The sequence below is a fragment of the Nilaparvata lugens genome, chromosome X, assembly GCF_014356525.2.
Source record: "Nilaparvata lugens isolate BPH chromosome X, ASM1435652v1, whole genome shotgun sequence".
NCBI classification, from domain to species: domain Eukaryota; kingdom Metazoa; phylum Arthropoda; class Insecta; order Hemiptera; family Delphacidae; genus Nilaparvata; species Nilaparvata lugens.
In genome coordinates, this window is record NC_052518.1 from 87,057,205 (window position 1) to 87,070,266 (window position 13,062).

The 13,062-nt window shown below is 35.7% G+C and overlaps 1 protein-coding gene across 1 annotated transcript in view; it reads right to left on the minus strand.

The window, feature by feature from the left end:
• The window catches only part of LOC111045153 (transcription initiation factor TFIID subunit 1), a 182,180-nt gene that overhangs the window by 59,358 nt on the left and 109,760 nt on the right, over positions 1-13,062 (minus strand). Inside the window, 1 exon segment of the mRNA XM_022330471.2 lies at positions 7,289-7,478. Coding sequence (XP_022186163.2) covers positions 7,289-7,478 — 190 coding nt within the window.

Genomic DNA, 13,062 nt, shown 5'->3' on the forward strand with positions numbered 1-13,062 from the left:
GAGCTTATAAGATTATGCTAAAGATTATTATAGAGATGCCATTTTTTACGCTATTATTTCGAAATTCAGAACTCAATTACAGTAGAAGCTCTCTTAATCGACCCCTACGGGACCGGACCGTGGTCGGATAACGAAAAAGGTCGGTTAAACCGAATAAAATTGTAAATAGTCGTAATAGGTGTTAGAATCATTCAAACACGTGAAAAAAAGCTTTTAAAAACTGTTCCTAAACTTTTGAAACTACTGTAGCCATTACTCACCCAATATTCCTTATGATCTTCCATGTCCCTTGATGAACACCGACACCGAGTTCATCGCTAATGCTTTTAACAGATTCCCCTTTATCAAGCCGTTCTATTGCTTTTAGTTTTTGTTCCATCATCACAACCAGTCTCTTACGTTTAACACCACTCATTTGACACTACTGTACTTTACACTAACAAAGTCAATTACATAAACAATTACGGTATCAAAAACTGTTAAATATCAAAGTTTGCAAACACAGTTAGCACACTAGAAACTGCCCGCACATGATATTGAGAGCAACTGACTGAATTTTGACTTGCTACGGAATCATATGTTCGACCTGTTGAAACATGAAAGTTATTTTTGGATCGTTATCGCAGCAGCAGCGGAAGTTTGTATATTCCTGGAAACGGTCGGTTAATCCGACAGGCGGTTGATCCGAGGTCGGTTAAGAGAGCTTCTACTGTAACCTAAAACTCAATTCATAGATAGAGAACAGAGCAGACGACCAAACACGAGCGGTGTCTATACTTGCATATTTAGCGCTTACGTCGGTAGCACATTCTAACCTTTCACTATGAGAACAAAGTAAGGTGAATTAGCTGATGAAAAATCTTTAAAATACGTGAACATTTGCTCCAGAGTTCAGGAGTATAAGGTAAGAGTATAAGGTGAAGCTTATTCATATAAAAATGAGCAAATGCTTATGCTCCTACCTAATGCTCATGCTCATGTATATGCTCAGTTTTCATTTATATGGCCCAATGTGTTAGAGATATTAGTATTAGGATTGTATTTTCGATGTGGACAAAACCCATTTCCTTCTCTGAATCATCGCTTTGAAAACAATCTGGAGAATATTATATAACAAATTTGGAATGAGAATCCATAAAATACAAATCTTTCAAGATTTTCGTGTGATGTTTCATCATGCTCGTTTTCAGTATGGTGTTTACTGTGCCTTCAATTTGAAGAAGCCGGCAACCTACATTTTTACAAGAGGACCTTCAATATTGACACGCTAACCTTTCCACCTTAATAACAGCCTGTTGCCGAATGTTTAATAGTTGAGAGCTCCCCTCGTTAAGATCTCTTGATAGATGACCCGTCTCGTTCAGTACTACAGGAAGAAACTTTAAGATATTTATCGTCGAGCTCACCTGGTCTCAAAGAAGAGAAATAGATGGTTGAGCGAAAAGTTTGCACAGAGATCAATGCTAAGCTTTCGTCTTTCTACATCTGTCACTCATTTTCCATAATCATCTCATCCGTCATTGCGAGTGGTACCTTGAGAGAACCAACCAACTCCACCATCCATCATTTAACGTCGGCAGTAGCGGAAAATGAGATTAACAGTCGGTCAATCTATCAGCCAAAAAGAAAACTGCTCGAATGGCTGAGAGGGAAATTTCTTCAAAAGTTTTTCCCTGGGAATGACAAAATCGCCCAACTCAATGTTTAGCCCAAAGCTTAGGCTGCAGATGAATAGTTGTCATGGTGATGTTCATCCTCAAAGATGAATTGACTTTTGTGATTTGTAAGCTGGTCGGTCGGCAAGGGTGCAAAGGATAAATGATACGTGTAACTTTTGCTCAAATGAGCCAGAAGATGACTTGTCATAATATCGTAGTCAGAAATTACTTTCTGCTTCGCTCTTAGTTGAACGAAGAGATCAACGGATGGAAAATTAGTAATGAGGCAGTCAGAATTCCAGCAGGAAAGTGTGTTTAAATGTGCGTGAGGAACAGAGAGAAGTGCGTAATAATAATAAGGAAATAGGAGACGAAAAGAGAGATGTTGTTTGTGTGCTTTTGTAAGAGAGTTGAATAAGTGATGACAAAGAACTGGGGAGATGGTTTTAAGAAGTAACTTTGTTTTGATGAATACTTCCACAAGAAAGGATCCACCTCAACCAATCTCTCTTTATAAAAGCTTGAACCTTCTCAACTTGTCTCAAGGTAGTAATTCACCGGAATTCCTTGGTTTGGGATTGTTCAATTTCAATTCTTGTCGGTGCAGTTTCAGTTCTGTACTTCTTTAGTCAAAGAGCAACGCAGACATTTTCATAATCTTTTCACTTCAATAATTTCAACTCCGCTACAATGCTTCATGAAGTTAATATTTTCTCTACCTGAAATTAAATCTCACTTGATGATCCGAATTGTATGCGGGTTCTTCAGCTTGACTTGTGAAAGACTTCCCCTGCATCTCAAGGAAATTTGAGATTCTACGAACAAGAAGTTCACAAACAATGCTTTTGGAATTGCATCGCTCGTGTTTGATGAAAGCTTCCCTTAGAATCCTCACTTATTCTCAGTTAGCAAACGTCATCATAAATTGGATGTACATTGAGCACGCTCTCAGGAAATTTAGAATAATTTCTGTGCTCTTGACCACTGGTTTTTTGTGGAGTATTTTTATTATTTCATTACTTAGTGTGGTGTGGTTATTATTCCATTTTTGAATCAGTTACTGTATATTTCATAAATAATTTAGCGACTATGATTCCACCATTCATTGATAGATCAGATAAGATATATATTTTTTAAATCTTAAAAAAGTACAAGATAGATCTACTGTCTCCAGTGTACCTGCACTTTCGCTATGACATAAAATCAGTTGAACTCGTTATGTACATGATATATAATATATAGATGATAGATAATTGCCTCTATTTATTACTCTAATTTATCACGATTGTTGTCGGCGCAGTTGAGGCAATATGAGCCCCCTCTTCCACTTAACCCAATGAGAAAGTGATGATGATGATGATGTGAGATACTGTCATTATATATTTTGGTAAATCTGGGCATATACATGGCCAGTTTCCACATGTAGTGGTGGAAACACGATTGTAGCGGTCTGTTTATGTTCGAGTGTCTGTTTATTCTGTATCTACTTTATTAATATTCTTTATTTATTCATACAATAAGTACATCATGAAGAATGATTTTCATAATAGCGCATCGAACTCTGTTTGGCTCAAGTCAGACTAGGTTGTGTTTCAAGTTTGAGTTTGTGAAAGTGACTTTGACTTTTTCTCCCATGCCGTGGTGAAATAAATGTCGCTCACTCCCTGTCATTGCCAACTTTTAAATGTTTGTGTCATTTTCCATTGTATTATCCCATAGTGCTTATTATCATCTGCCGTGGGAGAACACTTCACGTTGTTTTATGATTTGGTAGGTCAATCCTTCCATTATAGAGGAACAGATTTTTTGAATAATTTTATCATATATTAATGATCATATTCATTTTATAAGTCAAAAACATTACTATAAACTGGGAAACAGGCTGTTGCCCAAAACTCCTTTTCTTCCTTAATTTTATAGTTAGTTTGATTGTTCAAATCAGGGTCAGGTTCATCATCTCCACAATTTTCATTTCAAGACTAGAAAAATTATATAAAATTGATACTTTTTATTTTAAATTCTGATTTATTCATAGAAAAGCCAAAAAACACAGAACAAACACTCGAAAGTACTCAAAAAATTGATAATCTAGAGAATTCTAAGCCTGAAATAGTGATTATGGTGTCGTTTCATTAAAAAGATTCTATACAGTTTTGAGATTCAGTTCTTAATGAAGACTCAACATTTTCTTCTTTGAATTGAGCTTTCTTCCACAATTATTGTGGAACTCTTTCAGGTATGAACGTACAGGAATAATAAATTATGATTTCTGGTCAATTTTCAATTTTCATCGACGAAAATACAGGAATGGGAAATTATAGCTACGTTTTGCGGACGAAAAAAAATGAAGCTGATGTGAAAGCTTAGAAATGTGACGTGAATAGAACAATAGCACAATGATAGGCCCTTTCAACAATAGACACAAAGAACGGGTAGATTCAGCAGGCAAGGCAATTATCGGTGTCAAAAGAACTCAACAAGAATTGAAAAGTAAAAGATGAAGGAAAACATGTATAGAAAGAGGTAGAGAATAAGGAGGAAAAAGAGCAGCAAGAGACGAGGAATGAGGAGAAGGAGAAGGAGGAGTAAAAGTGAAGGGAAGTAGATGGTAAACAGTAGTAGTATGAGTTGGAGTGGTAGGAGAAGAAAAAAGGGAAGAGAAAGGGGAAAACAGGAAAGAGAAGAAAATTGAGGTTGAAATGGAGGTAGATGAGGAGGAGGAAAAAAATTAATGAAAAGGATGTGGAAAGAAAAGGAGGTCGAAGGGGACAGGATTAGGTAGAGGAGGACAAGATATAGGGGGTGGCGGAAGTGGTGGAGTAGGAGGAAGATGAGGAAGAAGAGGAACAGGAAGAGGAAGAGGAGGAGGAAGAGGGAGAGGAGAAGGAAGAGGAAGAGGAGGAGGAGGAAGAAGAAGAGGAGGAGGAGGAGGAGGAGGAGGAGGAGGAGGAGAGGAGGAGGAGGAGAAGGAGGAGGTGAAGGAGGAGGAGGAGGAGAGGAGGAGGAGGAAGAGGGAGAGGAGGAGGAGGAGGAAGAGGAGGTGGAGGAGGAGGAGGAGTAGGAGGAGGAGAAGGAGATGGAGGAGTGGGTGGAGGAGGAATAGGAGGAGGAGGAGTAGAGGGAGGAGTAGGAGGACGAAGAAGTGGTGGATGAGGAGGAGGGTGTGGTAGTGAAGGAGGAGGAGGAGTAGGAGGAGGAAGAAGAATTGGTGAATGAGGAGGAGGAGGAGGAGGTGAAAGTGGATTGAGTAGAACAGAAAAAAGGACGGAATAAATAGATGGGAAAAATAGACGTAGTAAAGTGACACTACTAAACTCAAGAAATGGAAAAAAAACATGAAGAAAATACTAAATTTCCATGAAAATCATCAGCTAGAGTGATCGGAGAGAATGAACAGTGACAGACATGCTGCTTTGAAGACGTGACACACGTATCAACTGCATCTGTATCAACTTGATACGGAGCAAACCTATACACAAATCCCATTAACGAGAATGAGAAAAGCCAATGCCTGTTCTTTCCCACGTTGTACTATTGAATGTTGTGATGCAGTCAGAGGGGGGTGTATCTGTGTTAATGGGTCTCAACGTCACATCTATATCTATTATTCAAAATTATCGTAATATAAAATAGTACACAACACAGATGCAATGTCTCAACCACTTCATTCCCTTTACTTATCCTGAATGATTGACGAATTGTTTTTGTCATAAATACTGTTAAAAAGATTAATTCTATAAGATAAATAGTGTACAGGAAAAGCTGATACTAGGAAATGAGGTCATTGACTATAAGCAGGGGTGCCCTGTTATACCATTTGTAGAAATTTAGGGTGTAAATATTGTCAGATTGAATTATTATTGGTTATACATTTGAGTTTGAAAGTTACGTCAATGATTTCCAAATTTGATTACTGACCTTGTTGCTCTTTGAAAGCGGAATATTCTCTACAAAATCCTATACTATTGAACGAGCAATTTCTGTTTATATGATTAGATGTTTATATGTTTGTATTTCACCCAATCTCGAAAACGGCACTAAAGATTCTCACGAAATTTGGAACATAGTAGGTTAATTATATAAAAATTCGATTGCACTAGGTGTCATCCCTAGGAAAACTCGCTGAACGACATTAAAAGGATAATTCATCCTTGAAAAAACAGCTGAGACTTTCGTCGTCGGTGAATAATGTGGAAGTGAGTGAGCGAGTGCGTCTGTGGAAAATATCGTCCCCGAAATTCATAAGCTGACGTATAGCCAGCTGTAAAATACAAACACGACCTAAAAGATAAATAAATAAACCTTAAGGCTAGCTACACATCGATTTTTGTTCGTACGATATTTTGCCGTCCATATAAATTCTATTAGATTAAACGGATGATTTCAAACAGATGATGTTTGTCAAGTTCTGTTTAATCTGCTAGAATTCATAAGTACAGCCAAATATCGTACGAACAAAAAACGATGTGTGTGTGGGGCTTTGGGGGATCAAAATTCGGGGAAGAAACAGTTTTGGGCTTTTCTCCCATCATTTTAAAGAATGTTGTTCTGTCTATCAATAAATAAAAAAACGAGCGAAGCTCGGTGCCCCGATATTATAATTTAAACGTCAAATCTTGCAACATTCCACTCGAATAGAATAGGCTTCTCGAAATGTTCTACACGTAGTAGTTTTTCCTCAACTAAACTATATCATTATACTAAATCAACTATATCATTATAATTGAAGAGAATTATCATTTCAACTGAAAACATCTAAAAATCCACAATCTGAAAACGCATATTCATTAAATGCATCTAAATAACAGAGGTTATTTGAACTGAAAACACCTTGATCCAATTAATGCACATCATGGTTTGATTTCAAGTAAATCACGTTGATAACGCGAATGAAATTCATGAATTCATGTGAACAGCCCAATACTAATCAATAAGTTATTAAAATGAATGAGTGAAACATTTTCTTGACATGGTGAATTCTCAATGAATATGATGAGGAATGATGAACAATAACAGTATTTCCAATGCGAATTTATTTGTTGCACAGTTATACAGTATCTACTGTATATCGTACTGTACTCGTACTGTTTTGTAGGATAGAGTTACAACTCGTTACAAAGACTAATTAATGATTGATAATTTTACTGTTGATGATGTAATCAAACTACGAACTCTAGACTTGCGGCGATATGCATTTTATGCCCTTATATCGCAAATCAAGTGTTCTTTTTAATAATTTTGATGAAATTGAAAGACCGTCAACTTTTATCTCTACTTCATTTTCTCTTTTCTATTGGAGAGGTGAGCTTTGATTCAAATAAAGTAATCATTGAAAACATAAAAACTTATAAGCTTAGCAGTTAAATTTCAAATAGAATAGAAACGACTGTAAGATTTTGTATTTTGTAAGTTTGAGGTTATGTTTACAATGCAAGGCCTAAATAAATTAGTGGATTGTCGAATGGATTAGATGCTGGCTTTATAACTCATTGGCAATTCAGTTATAGGTTAATATGGATGAAGTGGAAGGGTGTTGCACTCCCGCACAATGCTGATCATAAACATATATTTTTGATAATTACATTAAAAAACAGATTTTATTATTCATGAACGTCTAAAAATGAACTGACCGGCTAACAGTAGAATTGACCGACGTGTTAGAGCGAGAGCGTCTATTTATAATGCTGTCACCGTTGTTGACAACTCCCTTGTTGGTGATGGAGAAGGTTCTCAAACGGTACAGTTCATCGCCAGAACCCCTTGGATTGTAGGACTTCTCTGGCAGAGAGCATACACGGGGCCTCGAATGATGACCCACAACTGCAAAAACACAAAACATATTTATTTTCCACATGAATTTTTGAAATTCATATTTGCTTAGGTTTATTCTCTCTAAGAAATGTTGCATATTATTTGTATTTTTCGACGGACAAAGGCCTCGACGTTGCAATAGAATGATGTATATATCTATCAATTATAAAATTTACTAGCACCGTTCTGTTATATTTTTATACAAACACGACTAGTTTCGAGCACTTATGCCATTTTCAAATGCAAAAATGAATTATTCATTTGGATTATTATTGGATCCATTCACATGGATTATTATTGGATGGATAATTCATTTTGAGACTTGAAAATGGCATAGGTGCTCAAAACTAGTCGTGTCTACATGAAAATATAACAAAAGGGTATTAGTAATTTTCTATTATTAACATTCAAGTAGCCCTATTACTATATATGGATATATTATAATTAGCTGACTAAGATTCATATGTTAACACTACGTCTAACGCTAAACCACGTTTAGGTGTGGATATGATTGCATTTATCATAATGTGTTTCATATGTGGTTTAAACGAACAGCTGACATTTCTCCGTTTAATCCGAGTATCTGCATACGGACCTTAATGAGTCAGAAGATTCAAGTCTCTAAGTTGCGCATACCGATTGATAAACATAAATTAAGTTATCTATGGATCAAACATACTCGGCATAACCAACTATTGCTTGTATGTTTCCAAATATTCTTCAAAAGTTTTTTTCACTCAAAATATACAGGGACGAATATTCAAAAACTACGACGTAGCTGCGATATCACACCTTCTATAAGAGATCTAAATACAGGACAGATAAGCTAATCTGCAGTACAGTTCTTAAATGGATGAATACTTCTCTGAATTAATAAATTTAAAATACTGGGCACAACCAACTCTTATTTGTGTGACTAGGGAGTGACTTCAACGTAAGCAGAGTATCAGATTGGATGAATCAACATTATCCGGAATAGACTTTGGGATAATAAATAACAACCTGAGCTGGAATTGAGTAAACTTATGGAAGTGCTCAAAAATGCATTACCACCATCTCAGGATTTTCATCTCAGGCGAGATTTTCATTCTCAAGTTTCAGATTATATCGTGACTTGAGAGAAATCATCTCTTTCTATTTGATTGTGGAAGAACAAACTTTATGAAGTTAATCATTTTAATTCGTTTGAGTATTTCCCACAGCCTTTGATAAACCGATACCACATTCACAAGGCAGCAGCATTTCGAACTTTTCCGAGAAGGATATTATTTTATGAAGAACTTCAAAGGATAACAATTTATTGAATAACTTGAAATGCCCTTGAAAGGGTACTATTCAAATTGGCTACTGACTACACGCACTCGTCTGTCGCACGAGTCACGTTCCAAATACGACACCATAATGATGCATACGAGTCCTGTCGTAGTTTCAAATTTCGGCCGACAAATTCACAGCTTGCATTGCATTAGAGCGAATTCACAGCTTAACTTGTTGCAGCAGCTCAGAATGAGTTGTCTTCTTATTATGTGCACTTGAGTATAATTAATTTGTGTGAGGTAACAGAGTGGGGGCAGTGGGGGCAGTGGGGGCAGTGCAGGCACTGTCGCAGTGTAGACTATTACTATAACAAGCGAGCTAAGCTAGTAGCCGTACATCACAGCCTAGAAGGAAAACAAGGATAACCCAACTTCAATGAAGAGTTCATCACCCGATCTCTTCTAAGAAATTCAATCTGTTCAATTTGCAAAACACGAGGGAAATCCTGGTTTTTAGCAGAGCTTTTTTCTGCTCAGCTTGCCTCTGACCAGATCTTTGTTGTCGAGAAGAATGTAACAGACAGTGGAATTAGGAAAAAGATTTTAAAGTAGCTCTCGAGAAACATTAAACTTCAACTCAGTTTAGAATTTCACTGAAAACAGTGATTTCGGAATAAGAGGATGGATCCCTATGCTATTAGTTGTTGAGCTTTAGCAACAACATGGGCTAACTCCTAACAATTTTGATGCGCGAAGAATGAATTACAATAGATGTCAGCATCTAAATAAGCGAGCATCATTAGCAATATGGATCATGAATTGCTTAGGCAAGGAGAAGAAAACAAGAAAAGAAGACCAAGATGTATTGGAAGAGATGAGGAATATTAAAGAATTGTTATGCATTAGTGATGAATTTAATCAATGTCATTCTGCTTCCATATTGAATACAATACTCAATCAGATAAGATTGGATTGGATTTCTTTACACTCAAATATGTAGAATTTAGATTGCGATTTATTATTTGATGCCTTGGACTCTACAGAGTGGGGAAGATAAGTTTACTTATTTGATGACTCAGACCCAAATATGTAGCTACGAATATGGTTTATATCCTTAAAACAACGTATAAAATCGGATTTATAATTTCTTTCTCCATTTTGTTTTGGAAATTGTATCACGCATAAAGCGTCTATCATTTTAATAGTATGTTTTAGTCGATTTCAAAATCTTCTTTCATTTCTCTGCATTACGTTAATACGTCAATAATACTAATTTTATTCCCCTATTCAACAAGTTTCTTGCGCGGCAATCATTGTAAACCATAGACTTGCCGGATAACGTCACAAGATGATCTCACAAGGGGTTGAATTAAGCGAGCAACCAAACGTTTCTAGCATTAGGTTATGGTTGCATTCAAGTAAATATACTAGTTCTATTATAGACTAGTACATATATATATTGACAAATTAGCCTACTGTCAATATTTAAATTAAAATATGCCTTTGAAACACTACTAATTGAGTGAATCAACAATGGAATTGGTCATGTTTTATCAATCTGGTCTCTCATGTCATACTAATGTAACCAAATCTAGTTAGGCTTTGTTTCAACTTAATTGGCCGCCAAATTGGCCTTTATTCCGGCGACAGGTAAACTTGACATTGACTCCTGATGTAGGTCAAAGCCAGTCGATCAACAATAACACCCTCCACTGGGTCACACTGTTTCTCCCACCAGACCAGTTCAATACAAATATATCCCAGCCTTATGACATGACTATATTTCCAGCTTTCTGACATTGACACTGATAGAAGATCAAAGGCAGTCTATTATGACCTTTAAAGATTGATTATAACTCCTCAACCAACATGTAATACCATATTTATCCATTCCCAAATAATTTGCTTGTGTAAATAGTCTGTTAACAAATTCAGATGTTGATGTTCAGATGTTTTAATTCAGTGTGAACTTTTACAATATTCAATAATGATTGCAACAATTCTATCAAATGCTTGAATTTCTCAGCAACAATGCCGGAATTACGAATTTGGAATTGAAAGGATTGATATACGTGTAGAGTTCAGCAGTAATAATTATTATTAGCCTAAGCAGTTCAAATGGTGATTAGTTATATATATTTTTATAAGTAAACATAGATCACTCTTGCGATTCTCACTCGATTTACCATCATGCATTCCCATCTGTTACAGTTTTTTAATTTATCGACCAAAGTAATTTTGAATTCAAATCAAATCAAATCAAGTTTTATTCAATGATATCACTTACATGACAAATTCCATTATACAAATGATATTACAGATCATTGAATACAATACTGTTCGCTCAAAAAAATCTTGTCTGCAAACAGGAGTGAAATACATTCAGAACTCAACTAAAAATGCTTATCTATAAACTCAAATGAAAATACTTATCTTAATTAAATTTAATTATCTTAATATTCATCCCACTCACACACACACACCCACACCCACACACCATGGAGAAATCATAATTAATTAAAATAAAAATTTGGAAGAATTGAAACAAGTGACTGTCAAGGGTATTCATCTAAGAATGACAAAAAGCTCATTAATCTCAACCGGAGAATGATCCATCAACCATAGGTGTAATTAGATTTGAAAGATTTAAGATTATTTGAATTTTTAATCTCGACGGGCAGACTATTGAAAAATTTAGGACCCAAGAAAATGAAGCTGTTTTGAAAGAGAGTGCAATATGATCTGGGTGGAATTGTTAACCCTCTAGTATTACCTCTTGTATTATAAGCAACATCCGCACCTCGATTGCCACTTAGCCTAAAGAACATGGAAAGAACTTTGAATATATATAAATGACGCAGAGGCAATATAGATGTTTCTCTGAAAAGGGGGTAAGAGTGAGCAGAAAAGCCTTCTGCAATATAATTGGCAAAAAATGTGATACATATGTCGAGGACCAACAAGAAATACCATAACTCAACCTGGACTGTACAAATGCAAAATACATGTTCCGAATAATTTTATTTGGGAAAAAAATTCTGATGTAATAGAACTTTCTTAGGAGAAGGAAGCAAGATCTTTTCAGTTTCCTGATATGCAAATTCCAAGTTAGAAGCTCATCTACAGTCAAGCCCAAATACTTTATAGATATGGTTTTGGACACTATACTACAGTTACATTCCTCACTCTCTTGGAATAAACAATTTAAACTATGATTCAAGATTCAAGATTCAAGATTCTTTATTGCCAGAACAACTTTACATTGTATGAGCACGTCAAAAAATAATAACAATAATATAACACTTGTGAAATAAAAGATAAATTATGATATAAAATTAAGCATATGATAAAAGAAATCGTACACAATAATATTATTATTGTGATAATATAACTAGATTGACATTAAACTCTGAACCTTATTCGCTTTCATCAAGTTATTATTTCATCTATCATCCAAAAAGAAAGGGATTCTTTCGGTCGATGTTTTCCTTCTATAAATGTTAGAGCACATGCACGTGATTGCAATCAAGTGAAATTTCACCACGATCCAGTTGATTTTTATCGAATTCAATTTGTCAAAGCTACAGCAATTTCTCTTTCCATGCGTATTCCTTGCACTTTTCAAACAGAGAGCATTTTCACATTCGAAGAATCATTGGAGTGAAACTACAGGTGCGAATTCCGACGAGTAAGTTGGATGGTTGGATGGCTGGAGCTGGACAAAAATAGATCACACATCCGACACGGTACACATGACACTAAATCTGTTTGAGTTCGTCTTTTGTATTAGCGCACGCCGCCTCTACACTAGTTTCACTTGCTGTTCAACTTTTGCACATTTCCACTCTGGAAATGTACGGTAGTATCTATTTATTTATATTTCCACTCCAAAATGCGAGTGCGAAATACGTACGTGAAGTTTGTGTAGGCACTGTCTCCCACATAACAGAATCTCGTTTGTCTTTCATTCATCTACCTATTGCGGATTTGTCTATTTTTAGTCTCATAGGTCATGGAAACCCTGAATTGGCAATGCACACTTGATCATTATCCTGTACTGAGATCCGTATTCTACTCAAACTAATATTTCATCATAAGCTGAAAGAAAACATGAAATATTTGTACGTGCTACATGGAATCCTCAATGATGACTGAATGGACGTGTCCTACATTCAATATCATTCAAATAATTGAAAAGAATTTCGTATTTGATAACCATAAACTTCACTACCACACAGGGAAATAAATGCTACCTTGTGCGCGGAATATAATAACGCTGTTGAAAGCTTTGTTATAAGAGTAGAATTATTGATGTGTAATGAATATACGTTTCAGAA